This window comes from Grampus griseus, assembly GCF_964374135.1.
Source record: "Grampus griseus genome assembly, chromosome: 1".
Lineage (NCBI taxonomy): Eukaryota > Metazoa > Chordata > Mammalia > Artiodactyla > Delphinidae > Grampus > Grampus griseus.
Genome location: NC_139017.1, coordinates 105,216,239 through 105,235,671, shown reverse-complemented (window position 1 = coordinate 105,235,671; position 19,433 = coordinate 105,216,239). Strand labels below are relative to the sequence as shown.

General features: G+C 42.2%; 1 protein-coding gene across 1 annotated transcript; it reads right to left on the bottom strand.

Annotated features, from left to right (window-relative positions):
• Positions 1–505: 505 nt before the first annotated feature.
• LOC309818373 (guanylate-binding protein 7-like) lies at positions 506–19,282 on the bottom strand. Its single transcript, XM_082648066.1, has 11 exons — positions 19,208–19,282; positions 15,587–15,782; positions 12,258–12,385; positions 10,326–10,435; positions 9,925–10,121; positions 8,297–8,542; positions 7,134–7,414; positions 5,682–5,894; positions 3,705–3,807; positions 3,184–3,377; positions 506–2,311 (listed from the first exon to the last, which is right to left on the bottom strand). The coding sequence occupies exons 2-11, from the start codon at positions 15,774–15,776 to the stop codon at positions 2,072–2,074; spliced, it is 1,902 nt and encodes a 633-aa protein (XP_082504192.1). The 5' UTR covers positions 15,777–15,782; positions 19,208–19,282; the 3' UTR covers positions 506–2,071.
• Positions 19,283–19,433: the final 151 nt, after the last annotated feature.

Here is a 19,433-nt window from a genome sequence, read left to right as displayed (position 1 = left end):
ATGCATGTGCTTTCTTCCCGATTCCTCTTAGTACTAGTTCCTAAAACTGTGTACTTCATCTTGAGAACCCTAGGCAGCAGTTAATAGAGGAAGGAAATGGCAATTTGGGGCCCTGATGGGTGGAAGCTCATGTATTTATTCACGTGCATTGTTTGAACACCTGGGGCTTATGTGGTGGACTTTGTGGTGGGAGCTAAATATACAGTGAGGATCATCAAGTAGATGAGATCATGACTCGGTAGGGGAGACAAAATGTAAATAGGTCATTTCAGTTTCACAACTATATAAAAAGTCCTGTGGTCAGAGGGAAACATGGTACAATGGCAGCACAGAGGAGGGACACCACACCCAGTCTCAGGAAATCAGAGACCGTAAGGAATAACAGATGTTAGCAAATAAGGGGCACAGGGGGAGGAAGCCAGGGTGTCTAGTGAAGTCTGTGTCCTGTGTGCAATATCCCTGAATCAAGAGAATTTGTCCAATCGTGGAATTATAAGCAGTTTATTCTAAGTACAAGCGTCAAGCATTAGACAGCTGAGAAGAATTCCTAAAATGCTGAATTGAACTTGAAGAGAAATTTTCCTTTGAAATCACCATCTTTATAAACCTGAGTATTTAGGGAACATTTTAGCCAACATCCCAGGGGACGTTTTATCTGTAAATAAATTAGGGACTAGAATTTCCAGGCCTTACCAAGAGCCCCAAATGACAAGAAAATTAGGATGCACATCTTATACTTTTTGTTTCTGGCTGTAATAAGTAGATTTTTCCTGTTGAGCTGGCATGTTATTTCTAGTAGTGTTTAATACTTTCATCCTGGGACTTCCCTGGTGGCACAGTGCTTAAGAATCCACCTGCCAATGCAGGGGACACTGGTTCGAGCCCTGGTTATGTTCATGGATACCAATTTCTTTTGTATTTTCCAAAGATAGATGATAATATATGCATATACTCATTATTATTATTTTTATTTATTTATATTTATTTTTTGGTACGCGGGCTTCTCACTGTTGTGGCTTCTCCCGTTGCGGAGCACAGGCTCCGGATGTGCAGGCTCAGCGGCCATGGCTCACGGGCCCAGCCACTCCGCGGCATGTGGAATCTTCCCGGACCGGGGCACGAACCCGTGTCCCCTGCATCGGCAGGCGGACTCTCAACCACTGCGCCACCAGGGAAGCCCCCTCATTATTTTTTTAAATTGGTAATACAACTATACACACTTTCTGCATCTTGAGATTTTCTCATGTTAGCACAAATAAGAGTTTCCCTTTCCACTTCAGTGACTGTAGAGTATTCCTTTGTAAGTGTGTCTCAGGATTTACTTCACCAGTATGTGACAGAGAGACTTGAAAGTTGTTTCCAATCTTCTGGAATTACAACAATCCTTCAACAAATATACTACTACATAAGCCATTTTTAACTTGGGTAAATAAATCTGTAAGATAAATTCCTAAATGTGGACTTCTGTATCAGCAGTATTTGCATTTAAATTTTTGGTATATATTTGCATCAGTTTGCACTCTCCCTAGCAAATGTCAGAGACCGCCAACTTCCTGGAACTCTTGCTAGCTGGTGCCCTGTCCAAACTGTACTTCCTGGCCCATCTGAGAGGCGACACAGGTACCTCCTAATTTTACCTTGTACATCATTTATAATCAGTAAAATTGAACACATTTATTCTCTTGGTATATTTTCGCACATTTAAAATATTGTGTTTGTTGCTCTTTCCTCACTGATTTATAAGGGCTCCTTATAACTTAATGAATTGATCTCCATGACTGTATCATAGATTACGACTGTTCTTCCTCTTACCATTTGTTTTTTAGCTCTTCTTAACACTTTTCTATAATTAATCATTATCCTCCAACTTGTTTTCCATTTCTTTAACTTAACTAATTCTCAAAATTGTTTGTTCTTTTTGCATTTCAGGCCCTGGTAATCACTTTAGTAATTCTTTGGTAATCAGTTTTTATTTTTAAACTCCTCTTCAACAAAACTGTCATGAAAACATATTTAAAAAATGAGCTACAGTGTTACACTATTAAAACATAAGAAGCCTTTCAAGATATACTTAATAGGGATTCTCAGCCCTTTTCATAGCCTCACTGAGAAATTTCGTTCCCATACCAAATAATTTATAATGCCCAGGTAGTACTGCAACTAATGCCATGCTAGCCATATCAAGGACCTCTGAAATATTTATGGACTTATTATTTTTAGTTATTTCAATGGCTTCGTTTAGTTGTTCTATCTCTTTATTTAACTCTTCAGCTTGCTTTTTAAATCCTTCTGTAAGTAGTTCTTCTTGCATCTGTAAAAAGGAGAGTCCCTTTTGAAAATAGCCCAAATCAAGATTTTGTATCAAACAACTACAGCAGATAAGTACATGTGTCTACTTCTATAATACCTTAGATGCTTTTTGACATTTGTCTAACATTTGCAAATGTTTGGACCTGGGTAGTGAAAGCATCCAGGGTTTAGAGCTTCCCAAGTTCCCTCAACACCATCTCCCTGGGCACAGAAAAGATGGGCCTAGGTCAGACCTGAAAACTACCCCAGGACTGTGTTCCAGCCCTAATAATGCACTTTGGGAGGGAATGTAGGTGAATTCTAAATATTTGTCAGTTTCATTGAGGTAGGATGACCACACATATGTCACAAAAATGGCACTGCTGACTGTCTTTAGGACACTGTCTATCAAACTCCAGGTTGAGGCAAAGAATGCATTTACTCTAGGTATTTAAAATGAATCAGGCAGACCTGGAAATGAATGCAGCAAATTTTAGAGCTTTCAGAATCCAGTATTTCATACCAGGCACAATCTGATACTTTCAAGAGCAGATGGAACTATTCCAGGTCTCTGATGGTTGTACCAAAATTTCTAAGGACTCTAGGACTGAGGTGCTATTCACTTGGGGCAAATGCGAGCCTATAATCACCACAAACAGCAGTCCAGGAGCCTGGGCCATGTTATTTGTATGCGCCAAACCCTAACACTACAGAAGGTGCTGAGTCTTACAGAGGTAAGTCTTCAGTGCGACCCACATCTCTTTGATGTTACAGAGAATCATATGTCTTTGGATTTCCCTCTGGGATCTGACTTAAGGTCAAATTTCTGTTCTTTTATTCCTGAGAGGCTAGCATTTTGTCCATCAGGCCCTGCCCAGGCCCATCCAGACTTACCTTCAGCTTGTGGTTCAGCATTGTTTCCAGCTCTCCTAGAAGGTATTCTTTTTCCCTAGCCATCTTCTCTTCCAGTTGGATCATGTTTTCCTTGAAGCTTCTCTCTTGTGCCGCCATTTTTTGCTCCTCTTCATTCTGTTTCTCTCTTAGCAGCTGCTGGTCCCTCTCAGCTGCATGCTTCTTAGCACACTCAACTGTTTCACAAGAGTTTTAAAGAGGGAAGAATATAACAGTTATGCTGAGCTGTCACCTCCTTAGCTCAGAGATAAAATGACTTTAAAATGGTGGGAAGGAATCTGAATATTCCTACTACCGCATCAGAAAACATGCTTTAGCATGTGATGCAAAGGCACTGATTGGATGTACATGCAACCCAAACTCCCCTGGTTATTTCCAGATGTAGCAGAGAGGTTCCACAGAAGGAGAGGAAGCTGCCGTGTGAGGAAGTGTTTGTTTTCACACCTGCCAAAGGGAAGCACAAGAGCCACCTTTCCCTTTGTGAGCTCAGCCCTCCCCTGTACCTGCCAAGGCCTTGTCCCGATCAGTGAGGGCTTTGTCTGCCTGCAGGATGGCTTCCTCTACTCCTGCCTGGGACTGCAGGAAGCTCTGGAGGACTTCATTTGCCTGAGGACACAACAAGGAGCAAAGACTTGTCAGGCAGCAAAAGATGTAGTGTCTTGCTGAGGAAATTATTGTTCAGTAAACCTACAGATTGGACCCTTTAACTTCTCCATCCTTTGTAGGATCCCAAAATGGTTACAGACGCCAGAATTATGTGCAATTCTACAAACACCCACCCTCCATTGTGTGCAACTCCTATATCTGCACATTGTTTGGCTTCCGACTAATGCTCATCTACTCTTTCTTTATTACAATTTCATTTATGGATACTTCAACTTGTAGCTTCTATCGCCTCTTCCAGGAAGCTTTCCTAAGCTTTATTCTGAGTTTTGAATGACTGCCAAGACCTTACATTTGCCCTATCAGCCCTACCACATGATGACTGTGTGATCTTAGGCAACTTAGTAAATTTTCCACACCTCATATTTCTCAGTTTTATAGTGGGGATGACAGCAGTACCTAATTCATTTTGGGGGGGGAACTAAATTGATTATCTTGGCAATATGGTAGAGCAGAAAGATCCTGAGCTCTCCTCCTCTCACAGGCACACTGAAGTCACAACTATTTGCAGAACAACCATTGGTGAAAAAGACAGAACCTATCAGAAAAGATCTCCTACAATTGAAGATATAAAGAAGGAACCACAGTGAGATGGGTAGGAGAGGTGGAGTCTCAATATAGTCAAATTCCATACCCCCGGGTGGGTTATTCACAATCAAGAGAATGATTACAACCTCAGAGGTTCTCCCAGAGAAGTGAGAGGTCCGAGCTCCACGCTGGGCGCCGCAGCCAGGGATCCAGCACCAGGAAGACAATCCTCCAGAGCCTTTGGCTCTGAAAGCCAATGGGGCTAACTTTCAGGCGTCCCAGAGGGCTGTGGGAAATAAAGTCTTAACCCTCAGAGGGTGCACTCTAAATCTCACATGCTCCGGGACCCAGAGAAGAAGCAGTAATTTGATAGGAACCTGCGTCAGACCTACCTGCTGACCCTGGAGAGTCCCCTAGAGAGGCAGAAGGCAACTGCCGCTCACCCCAGAGACATAGACACTGGCAGCAGCCATTTTTGGGAGCTTCTTCTACCACATGGACATTGGTGCTGGCATTCGCCATTTTGGAATATTTCCCCTAGCTTATTAGCCCCAAGACCCAGCCCTGCCCTGGTCCAGTGGTCTGCAGGCGCCAGTGCTGGGATGCTTCAGGCTAAGCAACTAACTGGGCATGGACAGAGCCGCACCCACCAGCAGACCTCCTGAGCCCACCGTCGCCTCTGGACATGGCCTTGCCCACCAGAGGGCCAGGGACCTGGTCCCACTCACCAGGCCACAGGCACTAGGCCTGAAACCCCCAGGGCCCTTTAGCCAGAGACCCTGGGACCCAGCTCTACACACCAGGAGGAAGATACCAGTTGCAATAAAACCTCAGTTTCAGTCTGCAGGGCCAGCCCACCCACTAGCAGGCTATATACTGCCTTGGGACCAGCTGGGCTCAGGCCTGGACCAACATGAGGCCAACAGAAGCTTCAAGACACCCCAGATCCAGCAGCCCAACTGGCTGTACCCAACTGTGATCCAACACATGCTCTTGGACTCCTGGGCCCTGCAACTGGACTCCAGGATCTGGCTCTGTCCTCCAGAAAGTTGGCACTAGCCCTAGGACCTGGCCTCACCCACCAGTGCGCAGGCAACAGTCCTGGGGTCTCCTGGACACTTCCTCTGCTCACCAGAAATGCAGCACTAGACCCAGAGCCCCCCGGGGTTCCACAGTCAGCCTCCTTGTGACCAGCAGCCTCTGCACAAAGCAGGACCTGGTAACCAAATGAACCAAAAAGACCCTCTGACTCCAATCTTCTGTTCTTTCCCACTCCCATTACCCCTCACCTTAACTCCTTTCCTGGGAACCAGTTTATAGTCCTGTTCAAACTTGCTCCTTGCTTCTAAGTAGAGACTGTGTCCTCCAGGGACAAAGAAAGTTCCTCCTGAAATACTTGTCATCAAGGATTCTGAAAGCTTCTTAAGCTCAGCCTGACAATGTTTGACAGAGGCCTCTTCATTTTGGATCATGAAAACGTCCTTCTTTTTCTCCATGATGTCCTGTCAGGGAAATATGGGGAAATCCAATAGAAAGAAGCTGTTAGAGGGAAGGTCCAACTGTGATCCTCTTGGAAGAAGTAGTCTGACAGCATCAGGTACATGAGACACAGAATAATAGATGTGGAGTCAGGAGTCTAGTTTTAGTTCCAGTTCTGACAAACTCTTTGTGTGATTTGTATGAAGTCCCTTAAATCCCCTGGGCTCAGTCTCAACATGTGTGCAATGATGCAGTTGGCAGAGGCAAACTACTACTTTGACAGTAGTAGCACTAATAGTGATCCATCCATCAACAATGAACAATGAAAGTACAATTATGAATGGAAGTAGGGTTTCCTCTTCAAACTTGGGTGCTATGGATAAAAATATGTACCTTGCAAATCAACTTCCTACTAATGAATTAAGTATACACTGAACAGAGTTTTGAACTCTTTCTGAATTCTTGTTTCATTGAGGATTTGAGTGTGTGAAATTATAGGAACAGAAATTTTTTTGCTTGTACTTCTAAATTACAATTGAGCTGGTTTTACTCTGTATGTACTAAGAGATCTTTGTAAATTATAGGATGGTCAAGGGAGACTGAAAGTCAAACTTTCAGTGAAGGTGCCAATGGTAAGCAGAATTATGATCTCCAAGAGCTCTCTCTGCTGGTGTCCACACTCTGCATAGTTCCTAGACTTGTGAAGATGATGAACAATTATTCTGTGTTTAGACTATATTACATGGAACAGGTTGACTTTAAGAAATGGAGATTACCTAGGTGGGCCTTACCTAATCACAAGCCCCTTAAAAGATGTTTTCTCCAGTTGGTGGCAGAAGAGGTAGTCGGAGAGATTAGAAACAAAAGAAGGAAACCATGCACCACTGCTGGGTTGCAGATGGAGGGGGGTTCCCCAGAGCGTCCATGTGAGTACCAAGCCCACTTGAACCTTGTTTTCAGCTATGGTACAGGGAGCAGAATACCCATAGACCCTGGGCTGGTATCTGACCTGAAGAACTATAAGCTAATAGATGTGTGTTGTTTCAAGCTGCTAAGCACAGTGTAATTTGTTTTGCCACAACAGAAACTAAAAGCCCAACTTTTAGAAAAGAGATGGACTGTAGCCTGTAGAGCCCTATCACTCACTAGAATCTAAACTCCTTATATGATGAGAAGCACATGAACCATGGTGTCAAAAGGGGGAGTCTAGGTATCATTCCAGAAGAAAGGAATCAGGAGGGATATATTCCAGAGCACATTACCACCAGCTTCTTCTGGAATGTCTGCTTGTCATCCTTGAAGGAGCACTCCATGAAGATTGCAATGGCTTCCGTCTCACAGGCTGCGTGCACCTCCAGAAGCTCCTGGAGCGTGTCCGTGGGGAGCCTCAGTCGCTGGGCCATCTGCTCACCGTAGTGGTCGGCTGCCTTCTGCACGGCCGCTGAGTTCTCACGCTCAGCCAGAGTTATCACTGCGTTCTCCAAACAAGGAACTCCTCCACTGTTGATGGCATCTATGTAGGCCACCACCAGAGTCCCCAACCCTGATTGAGACATGATATTTATGAAATGGAGAGAGAATTCTCACCTGTTTTAATAGCTTTAGAGATTAGCATTCTAAAAATCACTGAAATTTTATTGAATTTGAAGTTTTCTTTTCTTCTATCTATTCTTCTCCTCATTTTCTTCATTCTTGTAGCCTCCTCCTTTTTGTTCTATGAACCCCTTCTTTATAATAACATCACTGTGTCTCCTATTCACTCTACCTTTTATGGTTCTCAAATTCATCCCATTACAATATTAGCCAGATGATTTCAAACGATATGCTCAAGGGTCTCCCAGAACACTTTTCCCATTTTTATACAATAAACCTGTAAGTAAATTACATTACTTGTGGGCACTATTTGTAAATGAAAATGCCTTGATGAAAATGTCATCAAGAATTTCAGGGCAGTGACACAAACATTAAACCAAGCAGGTCCCATCTCAGCACATTACACTGTGACTGTCCAGGTTTCATGTCCGTGAAGCCAGCCCTGTACATAAGATTGTATTTACATTTGTTTCTCAGACTCTCAATGAGCTTACATGGATTCATGGACTACTATTCATTTTCCGATTCATGTAAATTCACAAAATATCTTGCATATCCTCACTCAAAACACTTATCCCGTCAGACACCTCATCACCATGAAGATTTCAATCTTTAACTTTTACATCATTAGTGTAATACTTTCATGAGATTTGGTAGCCTTACATAGGCTTCTTTTAATGAAGAAACATGCATTTACATGTGTTGCATGAACATACATCTTTCCAAGTTACACAGAGAAGAAATCACAATTGCTGACAAACCCAGAGTGCAATCACAACTTCATCACACACACTGAACCACAGAGAGACATGCTGTAGCAAAGGAGACTCACCTCCTCCTGTGACAGTGATTCTTTCTCTTAGGGTCTTGGGCTTTGCATGGGTAAAGATATATGAGCAGAAATGGTTTGATTGCTTCTGGAAATTCTCATCCAGTTGTTTATCTGGCACTTCCTCAATATGGAGTAATAATGTTTTGTCACTTGTAGGCCGGTCAAAGACAAAGCACTTTCTTTTTGGAAAAAACTTCCTGATACATTCTCTGGGCATGTTGGAATTTTGGATTTGGGGACTCCTGCCTGCAGGAGTGGAAAGAGAGCAATCACTGAAGGAACAGCTTTCAGGTGAGGGGGCTGAGGACTTTCATTTCTGTGGATCTTTGCATCACTGTAACTACTGTGCCTGTGTATCTCCTATTATTGAATCACGCAAATCAACCTTATGCTAATCTATTCAGGACATGGAAAATCCCCGCCTCCCGCTTTATTTTTGTACAGAGCTAAGAGTGAAGGAAGTACTTCTGAGGACGAAGGGGAGGAATCCATTCCAAGTGAAGAAACTACTGATTATTTTCCTTACCCTTCCATGGCGTGCAGTGTATCAACTATTTATTAGATGTTTCTTGAATGATAGACTAATCCAAGAAATTGTCAGAAATATTTTTCTGACATTACAGTCCCCATGTCAGAAATGGCATGTAATGTAATGTAATGTCAGTAATGTAATGGTAGACATAAAGATATTTATGATATTGCTGATAAAATAACCCGTGGAAGACAAATGATACTCAGGACAGTAAAGAGAAGATTTATATATCAGAGTAAAAATGTACATACTATGAATATGTTTGGAGATTACTTTAGCATACACCATCTCACGGTAAGGTTAGCTTAAATGAAACTAGGAGACCTCATCCAACCTCTGCATCATTTTACATTGGACGTGACTATCATACAAAGGGATTCTGGGCATATATCAGTAGTTCAACAAATATTTCTTGAAACAATGAATAAATGATTCAATTTAAAAATGAATATTGCTTCTAGGTATCACCCATTATCCTCTCTGCTAAAATAATCTGAGTAACTAATTTATTATATTAACATGACATATACGGTGTTAGGTTCTAGAATGAAGAGTGTGATACTATGAGGAAGAACATATTATGGGTCTGACAGTCTTACTGGAAGGACATGGCAATGCTTTTTTTTCTGAACTCTTTATTGTATAAATAGCCTATCTATCAATATGAAGGATGTAGCTACGTATGCTGGTAAGATACACCGTGTTAAAGGTATTTCAAAAATTAGTTCTTTTGTTTATCTTGTGATTCTGTGTTTCCAATTTGATGGGTTATATTTCTCAAATAGGAAAGGAGAAGCACTTAGACTTAATATGTAATATAAGTATGTGAGCCTTTTTTTCCCATGGTGTCCATTTTTCTAAAATCATTTGGTCTAATATTGGATTATAAATTTCCTCTGTGAGCTTAAGCTCTGGTCACTGGGGTTTTCCCAGTAACAATAACGACTGAAGCCACACCCACCAGTCATTCACCAAGCACCATTAGCATGGCCTCAATCCAACCCCAAATCAAGATTGACATCAAGTGCTGAATGTCAGAGCTCTGTTGATCCCATCTCCTACTGAACCTTCCCCCACCCTGGCCCTACTCTGATACCTGGAATCAACTTCAAGGCGTTCTCCAAGTACTCATCTTCAGTGATGGGGTATCCATCTAACTCCAGCTCCAGCATGAAATCCCGTACAGCCCAAACAAAGTCTGGAAAGAAACTCACAAATTGGGCTGAGTTCTGTACTTCATCAGAGCTGGCAGAGGCTGTTGTCCTGATTAGCTCTGTTAGTTCAGTCACGTAGCTGGGATCTTAGCTAAGGAATGAGAAGTGCCCTCCAACACAATTTCCAGATCTCAACCCCAAACAAGTTTTATCAACATTCCCTTTTGCTCCATTTTCCCTTCTCATCAGCCATGAGAAAGGAGTCATGGGAAAGAAGAAACAGTGTCAGTTGCTATTCCCATAAACTCAATGAAACATGGTGGTTCAGTTCCTGGAAGGATACTGCAGCTGCTCCAGGGCCTGGTGGTTGATGGTGTTCATACTGTTGTAGACAAAGACGCTGCTCAGAAGCACGGCCAGGGCAAAGATCCACGAGTCATTCTTGGAGTCACCCTAGAAAGTACATTGCATCAGGGGACTGAGGACACCCCTCCTCATTCTCTCATTCAGTTGTTCATTTACTATAACAGCTGTCTTGTAACTCAATAGTAAGGCAAATAACATACATTTTCAAGACAGTGCTAAATGCAAATCTTTCTGGTGTTGACACTGACACCTCTCAGGGCCTCAGTTTCATTAGCTGTTAACAGAAGGGAGCGACGTGAAATGTGTCAACTGTTTAATACAGTGCCTGGAACACAGAAGTTATGCAGTAATAAGTGGGCCATGATTCCTTTGCACTTGTTTTCTTGATCATGGGCTATAATAGGGACTAGTGCTATTCAATTAAATTCATCATCTATTCTTTGTGCGTTTAGAAAACAGCAGATACTGCATCTGCTTGTGTGGATATAGAGTTTCATATGAGAGTCCCTGCCCTAGAGAGATGGAGGGGCAGATATACCTGGGAACATTTAAATACATTCAAGATGATAAACCACCAGGCATGGAACCAAGTATTATAATGTAAAAGACAAAGGGGCAATTCCCAAAAAACAGAAAAAGTACTCTGTGCATTCAGAGCAAGAAGTGAATATGTCTGACAGTGATACGATGGTATTAAGACGAAAATAGCTGGGCTTTAAAGATTTGACAGAATGTGGATTTGTGGAGCTATAGGGATCGTGCAGGTAGAAGGACCCACCGAAGCCGATCACAATTGCCAGAAAGTGTGGTCATATAGAGGTATTATAAGGTTACTTTATTTGACTGAAGTAGTGGTTACCCATGTGGTAATAGGTGATGAGGCTGAAAATGTGATTCAGGACAAGTCATGAGTGACTTTGGAACAGATGATATATACTACCAAAATACACTACATGTAGTAAGGACAGCACGCAGTTCCGCTCTGTCAGTTTGCAATCTGGTGTGCTTTAGTTCCCTGACAAATGCAGTTAGATAACAAGAAGAAGATTATACAAACTAAAATCTAGTAGGAATCAGTAGACCATCTTGGGCTGACACTGAGGTGAGTATCGAATATTTCAAATCTGGATTTTAAAATTCACAATTTCTTGATGCATGCCCCAACCCTTGCCTGCAGTGATGAAAGCCAAAGATTCACTGCTACTACTTTAATTTAGACGCAGATTAATATAAATAAGGAGAAAAGACTGATTGCAAGTAACACTGTGAAGACAAAATACCTACTATTATCCCATTTACATTTTTATGGTGGGTCTAGCTCATGTTTTTATAGAATTCATTGAAGGATTCATCTTCAGAGCCCCGAAACTCAGAATAAAATGTTCCTGGTATAGTGGAAGCTTTTCTGGAGATTTTAAAAATAGTTTATTCACTGAAAACATATTTTCATGATTCCTACCTCTAACCCCATATACCTTAACCTGTAGAGCCAGTGGACTCCATGGATTATAGCTTCTACCAGGATGTCTTCCTGAACCTGAACAGCTGGGGTAAGGTCTCACTTTTTTTGTCCATGGCTCCCTGTACTGATAAGACTGTATATTTCTTATCTTCCCAACTCAGCCCTGGGCCCATACCTCACTCACTGTGATAGAAAAGCCCTGGAATTCAGATGCCCAATAAATATTTGTTAACTTGTATCTTTCACCCCACTGTTAAAAATAAGGCGATCTATCCCCAATAACGAAAGTATTGATCTTATTAAAGAATAAATTCAAGGTAAGAGATTTTAGCCTCATTATTCTTAATTGGATTTGCAGTTTATAGGAACATGTTATAAAAGTTGAATTGAGGTGGGAAATTGAGGCGTCAGTGGAGTATCAAGAGCTTACTGGACTCCCCGCCTTACCTTTTCCACATCACCCAGGCCCTCGGTGTCCAGAAGGACCAGGGTGTGGCTCTCCTTGGAGGGGTGGGGCACGCACCACATCCAGATGCCCTTAGTTTCAGACCTCACTGTGGAGCCCAGACGGAAACCTGCAAAGAAAGAAGAGAAAGCAGTACACAGTAAGAGCAGATAGTCCAGGCTGCCCAGCGGTTACTTTGGGTAAACTTGTCGGAAGGTGAGTGCCTGTCTCAGAGGAAGGTGCTTCCATTTCAGCAAGGACAGAAAATCCAACCTCTGTACACATTCAGAACCTTCTCAAGAAGCACTTTGTGTCCCCTATTCACCTCCTAATATTAATGGCTCCAACTGTGTCACATTCCAGAAATAATGTTAGCTCTATTAACCTTTCTATATTTATCTGCCACTGAAGAGCTCCCTTCTCCCCCACTTTCTGATGGACTTTTGCCAGTGAGAGGTACCAGCAGGAGATCAGAAGTCAGCCTCCTGTCCCCCTGGCTTCCACCCTGGTGAGCCACAGTGTCCCAGTGTCTCTGTTCCTCTACTTTGGTCACATGTCCTTTCATTTAGCTCCAACCGGTAACTCTGGTCTCTGCCACATTCTGGAATCTACACACTGCCTCTTCACACTACAGGAGTTATAAAGGCTGCCTGGCCATTGCTCCTGCCGCTCTCTGGCTACTCTGTACCTTCATTGGTTCCCTCTGGCCTGCTGGTGCCCTTGTAATTGTCCCTCCGTTAAACATATTCAGTTATCCTTTAAATGGATTATCTGTGTCCTTTCAGGACGTGGACTGATAGATCAGTTGTTTTTAGTTTCTTTTCCTCCACTTCCTCCTTGTATTTTCCTCCTTTCTGTTCTCCTCTTCAAAAAAGGATGAATTCTTTGTTCACTGACTCACGTGGTGATATAATAGAAGGGAAAGCAGAAAAGACCTGTGAGAACTGCTTGCTTTTCTTTCCAAAGGCTTAAGCCCACAGGGGAAGAGGATATGAGGTATGTGCCTTGGAAGCTGCAGGTAATGGATCTCGTCCAACAGTCCAAGATTTTGACCATATGCCATGTACCAATGCTCCCTTCAACTGAGAATGGAAATGGATATGATGAAATACCTAGGGGAGCCTTGTTCAGCATGGCTCAGGGCCCTCGATTGCCACATCCTGTGCGTTCTGCTCAGAGAGGGTGTAAGACCTGAGATGATCTGCACTCTTCTACATCGTGATGGTATTTGACTGCTTGCTGATTAATACAGAAAAATCTGAACTTCCCCAGGTAGAAAAGACAAGGTGTAACTGGAGCTCATCAGTGCAAGTTATGTGGGGTGAAGAACAGGCAAGAAGTCATCACAAGGAGAAAGAGTAGTGACTTGGTTCTGCTAGCCGACTTTGGGTGCTAACTTTGTTTGCTTGTTTTTGTTCTTCCTGTAATATGACTGGGGTGGTGAGTCACAATTCAGGTGTTTTAAAACAAAACTAGGTTAGGTATTTCCTCAGTAAGGGAAATCACCTCCTTGTTACCTGATGTAATCTCAAGTAGAAAAACAAGAATGTTGTTGAAACCCCTTGTATGTATCTTTTTCTGAGAGTTCTCCAATCTTTAATCCCTCCAAAAATGACCCATTTATTAATTTAGGCTGTCAAGGAAAAGTGTCCTCCCTGATTGGTGATCAAGTTCCTCTCAAAGAAAGACAAACATAAAATGTTTTGTTTGAAGCCAATAAGAGATTACAAAGCAAAAAAGAGAGAGGGAGAAAGAAAGAAAAAAGAGAGATGGGGGAGAGAGAGATACAGAGACAGAGATAGTTTGAGGGAGAGAGACAATGAGATATTCCCAAGGATCCTTAGAGTTTAGTGGACTGAGGTTCTACCCACTAATTGTGCTGAGCCGCTGGGCCACAGAGGAAGGCATTAAGAAAGAAATGGTGTGTGGTCTTCTTAGAACTGCCCAACAGGACATAGGCGGATTGTCCTAAAAATCAACAAGAAACAAGTCAGGCAACTTGGTAGGAAAAAAAAACTCTTTTGAAATAGGAAATGCAAATAGCAAATATGTGACAAGGTGCTTAAGCTTATCTGTAGTGAGGCAAATAACATGCAACTACACAGACACCAGATCAGCAAAAGTTAAAAAGTGTTTTTACCAAAATTTTGGAAGGATGTGGATAATTCTAAATGACTGCTAATAAGCATATAAACTGACATAAAGCATAAACGGCTTTAAATGTTTGATAAGGCTTAAAAGGTTTAAAAAGCTTAAAAGGTTTGATATTATCTAGAAAGGCTGAAGACATAAATACTTCTTGATTCAGCAATTCCACTTCTGGGTATAACATAAGGAAGTTAGTGTACACGTGCACCAGGATATAGATGGAAGAATAATCATGAGAACACCATTTGTTGTTCATCAGCAACAAATGGATGAATAAACTGTGGTATCCTCTGTCAATTGCAAAGTACAAACGAGTGAAAATAATTGCAGACACATAGGACAAGCTAGGTGAACCTCATAAACTTCTTATTGAGAATATGAAGCAAGATCCCAATGAATATCAGAATGAAATTCCCTATATAAAGATTAAGGTATTTTTAAGAAATGTTTACATAGATTGTAAAACCATGTTTAAATAGGAAGAGCGAAAGAATGCACCATGAAAATCAAAACATTGGTGAGCTCTAGGGAGGGTGTGAGAGGGTGTGATTTGTGCTTTTGGGTGCTGGTGATGTTTTATTTTTTGATCTGGGCAGTGATTGAACAGATGATCGCTTCATATTTATCAACTTTATTATATGTATATATATTTTTATGCACTCTTCCGTATGTTTTAGAGTTCACGTATTACAAAAGACTAGTTAGACAAAGAGAAGGGGTATAGTTTATCAAAGTTTTGCTGTGAAATTAAGCCAAAAAGAATGCATGAGATATGGAATATAGGGATTTTACTGTCTGTTCTTCCTTCCATCCCTTTTTAAAAATAAGACATGTTGAACAATATTTGTGTGCTGCTTGGAATGACTCTGGTTTAAAGCCAAAGTGAGGAAGGAGAAAGGAAGGGAATAACGGTTGAAGATGAGCCCCTGAGCAGATGGCAATGGATCAGGACGAATGAGGTGGCTGTTTCCATGGGGTTGGGAACACTTGATTACTGGACAAAAGAGTGAACATTGTGGGGAGATGGGTTTGAAGTTATAAATTTGGTGGTGAGAATTTGAAGTTTTCTTCAGTGGGAGGGGTTAGGCTCTTTCTTAACATGACACTAGAGGAGGATGATCCACAGCCTGTGTTATCACTGCTTCCAAGCAAATGGTCCTGAACAACACTAAACGACACTCACCGTGGTTCTGCCCTGCCAGGCGGTTCATCAGGAAGGATTTTCCCGTCCGATACAGCCCTGCAATGGCCACCACCACCACAGGCTGAGAAATCTGGTCAAGAATCTTCAGTGCTTTTGGATTTACTGTCAGCTGATTGTTCTGGTTTTCCACCAGACGGATGGGGTCCATTATGGTGGATCCAGATGCCATGGGAAGCTGTAACCCAGAGGAACGACTCAGTAAAACACAAGATCCACAAGTTATCTCTCACGATGCACATCAGGCTTCTGCGTTTGGAACTTATATATCAATTTTCTATGTTTTGTATGCTTCTAAAAGGTAAGTATTTAGCCTAGTGTGCCAAGGTCTGTACAGATACATTATGTACATCATCTTATCGATCCTTACATGAACCCTAAAGCAACCTTATCCATGTGATGCAGTGAATAGAATGAGAGAACAAAGCATTGATGATGGAGCCATGAGAACACTAACATTTTGGGGGTACGCAGAGGCAGAATGGAACATGAAGGAGATGAGGAATGACCAGAGACGATTTCTGGAGTTCCAGAATGATTTGGTCACTCATTAATTGCACAAACATTTATTGAGAACCTACCATGTGCTGGAGATTGTTTTAGGGACTCAGTATCAAACAGTGAACAAAATGGGTCCAAATCCCTGCTTCATGGAGATCTAATCTAGTGGAGAAGACAGATAATATAGAAAGTGGAAAAGCAAAATACATGTATGTATATTAGAGGATGGTAAATGATCAGAAGGAAATGAGAGGGAATGGTGTTTAGAGTGTTGGGGGTTGAATTCACATAGAGTTGAATCAGAGAAAAACTTGCCAACAAAGGAAAAATGAATGTGATTGGTGACCTTGATGAGGATAGATGCACTGAATCGGTGGGAACAGGCTGGAAGAGGAGTTACTGTGAGGGAAAGGAGACACAAAGAATGCAGCTCTCCCTCAAACACAACAGGACAGACCTTAAAGGTACCTAACAAAGTTGTGCATGCAAGAATGAATTTATTAACTGAAATTACAGGACATTTCTTATTATTCAAGCTGACAGGGAAGAGAGGCAAGCAACCAGGGTGTTTTAAGGTCTGCCTACATATTTTCCAGTCTCACATCTGGGCCAGGCTCTACTTTAAATGACTTCATCACAATGATTGGGTGTTTCATGATCTCAAGAGACAGACAGCAGTCAGAGAGTTTTAACTGTCCCTTTATTTTCTCAGACAATACTAAGCAACATCCACATGTTCCCATACTTTACTAGCTGTGTGACGAATGGAAAGATTAATTTCTCTGTGCCTCAGGTTTCTCTTCTGTAAAATGGTAACCCTAAAAGTAAAATTCAGTGTGTCATTAGGGTCATTAGGAGGGTTAAATATCTCATAATGCTTACAATGCTCTTAAAATTATGCTGGTACATAGTAAGTTCTATATAAGTATTGTTTTAAAATTAAGTGTCTCTGAAGACAGGGTAATTTCTGAATGAAAGTGGAGGATTAACTTTGGCCTGAAACAGTGACACTTCCCTCCCTGGTTGCAAGCAAGTGGGAGGACACAGCCCATGAGGAAGATGAGCAGGTAGGGGAGGACCAGTGATAACAGCTGAGAAGTGATAACACGGATGGAGGGAGAGACAGGCTGGAGGAACTCAGAGCTGCCCTGGGATGTCCAAGTACAGGTTCTGAAGTCCGGCTGCCAGGGTTCAAACCGGAGGGTTTAAGTCACTTATTGTCTGTTGAGATCTTGAAAAAGGAAGTTACCTCCACAGCCTGCATTTTCTTATCAGTTTATAAGTAAAGCAACAATTCTTGCCTGATTCATTACTGTATAGCTGGTAACAGATAGGCTATCAATTATGAAAAAAGAATTTTCCTGGATTCATGTACTATTTCAATAATCAGCAATTAGACATTGCATTATAAAGTGTCAATGAATTCTGTAAGCTGCAAATTGCCAAGAAATATAAGGTACTGTATCTAAAATCTTTTTATTAGAAAAAACATGAATTTATTTAACAGCCTTCCTCTGTACAATTTCTTTTCTTTTTCTATAGTGGATTGGGAGCAGAGATGGGGGAGTAAAACATGACCTTTTACAACTGTGTTATGTGTTAATTAATAAAGGGAAACCTGGGGAATTCCCTGGCGGTCCAGTGGTTGAGACTCCGAGCTCTCACTGAGGAGGGTGCTGGTTCCATCCCTGGTCAGGAAACTAAGATCCCACAAGCTTGGGCCGTGCCCCACCCATGCCCATCACAAGGAAACCTCACTCACATGGAGTCAGCAGGCCAGAAGGGGGAGGTCTCATGCAGAACTACTGCCTGGAGGTCAGTTACAGGAAGAATTGTCAATTACAGACCCCAGGGGAAAAATCTTCCACGGGAAGGAGTCATCAGGGACAGTCCCCTATAGGAAAAGGTGAACATTGCATCTCCTACAAGAATTGACTACCCGGCAACTCAGTCAATGAGAATCTGTCATCACCCTGAACTCTGACTTTTCTTTACAAACCAACCTTCCCAGCCCCTTCCTTTTCTCTATAAAATAATGTTCTTCTTTGTTGGACTTGCCTGTGGCTTTTTCTATAGTTTGCTTGTCCCAAGTTGCAATTCCTCTGCTATTCCCGAATAAACTCACTTTTGCTGGTAAAATAACTGTTTTATTTTTAAGCTGAATAGCTATAAGCAAGAGAAATTGTAGAGCTTATTTCTGAGATTGAATATTGATAAAGCTTTGTGTAAGTCAATGAGTCTACAAAGATTCTTTTTTAATTCAAAGTATACTGAGGTACCAAAACCAGAAGCTTTTAACTTCAAAACTAAACAAGTGGAAAAGAACAGTGCTACTAGATGGCAGAGGCAATCAACAGTTTCCAAAGGTTACTGTTCAGGAGAATTATCTAAAGTGATAGTTAACATACCCCAATCCCTGTATTTTCAGCAAGTCCAGAAATTATTCTGATGCGATTAATGTTTGGGCCACACATGAAAAACAATGTATGATAAACAAACATGATTAGACCTTAACAGTTACTAATCGTTTTTTTTTTAGTGAGAGTGAGATTGAATTATTCCGTATAATACAGTTCTGTAGTATTCGGAAAATCAAATGTTAAGACAAAAATAATGCAGGGTCAGTTTAGGATTTAAATTGTCTCTACGTCAAGGACCATCTTTTCCCTGTTTCTCCAGTGCCCAGCAAGGCGCAGTCAGGATGTGTCCGAGGAGGGGAGGAGGGGCTAGAGGAAGGGACCGCACCCAGCGCCCCTGCAAGGGGCCGGGGGTTTGGGCCTTCAATTCCGAAAAGTACTTCAGCCCCCTTTCCTCAGACGATATAGCATGCAGTCCTCCCTCTCCCATGCAGGGCTTTTTGCTGCAGCCCTGCGTAGATGCTCGAGGAGGAGCTGCGCACCCCGGCGACACGCCTGGCAGCCGCCCCGGATCCAAAAGGAGACGCTGAGCTGCCCAAGCAACGCGCCCGCCGGGGCGCACACCCTCCGCGCGGCGCTGGCCTCCGCGGCCTCCCCTCCTGCAGTGTGGAACCTGCGCTGGGGGATTTATTGTTGTTATTTAATGGAAATGTGCTTGGAAGGTAAAGTTTAGCAGCAAACTTACGTGCCGCGGTTGCGTCCGGGGTCAAGTTAGCTGCTCCGGCTTGCCCCTAGGGTTCCTCCTGCGTCTGGCTCCTCTGGAAACCGACTCATTTAGAAGCTGAAAAGCCAGCCGATTATAAAAAGCCTTTCTGTTATGGGTTGGGTTTATGAGAAACAAAATCGAAATCGAAAGGACATAAGGACACGGTTTTTTTTCTTTTTCTTTCTTTAATGGAAGCAGGAACCCG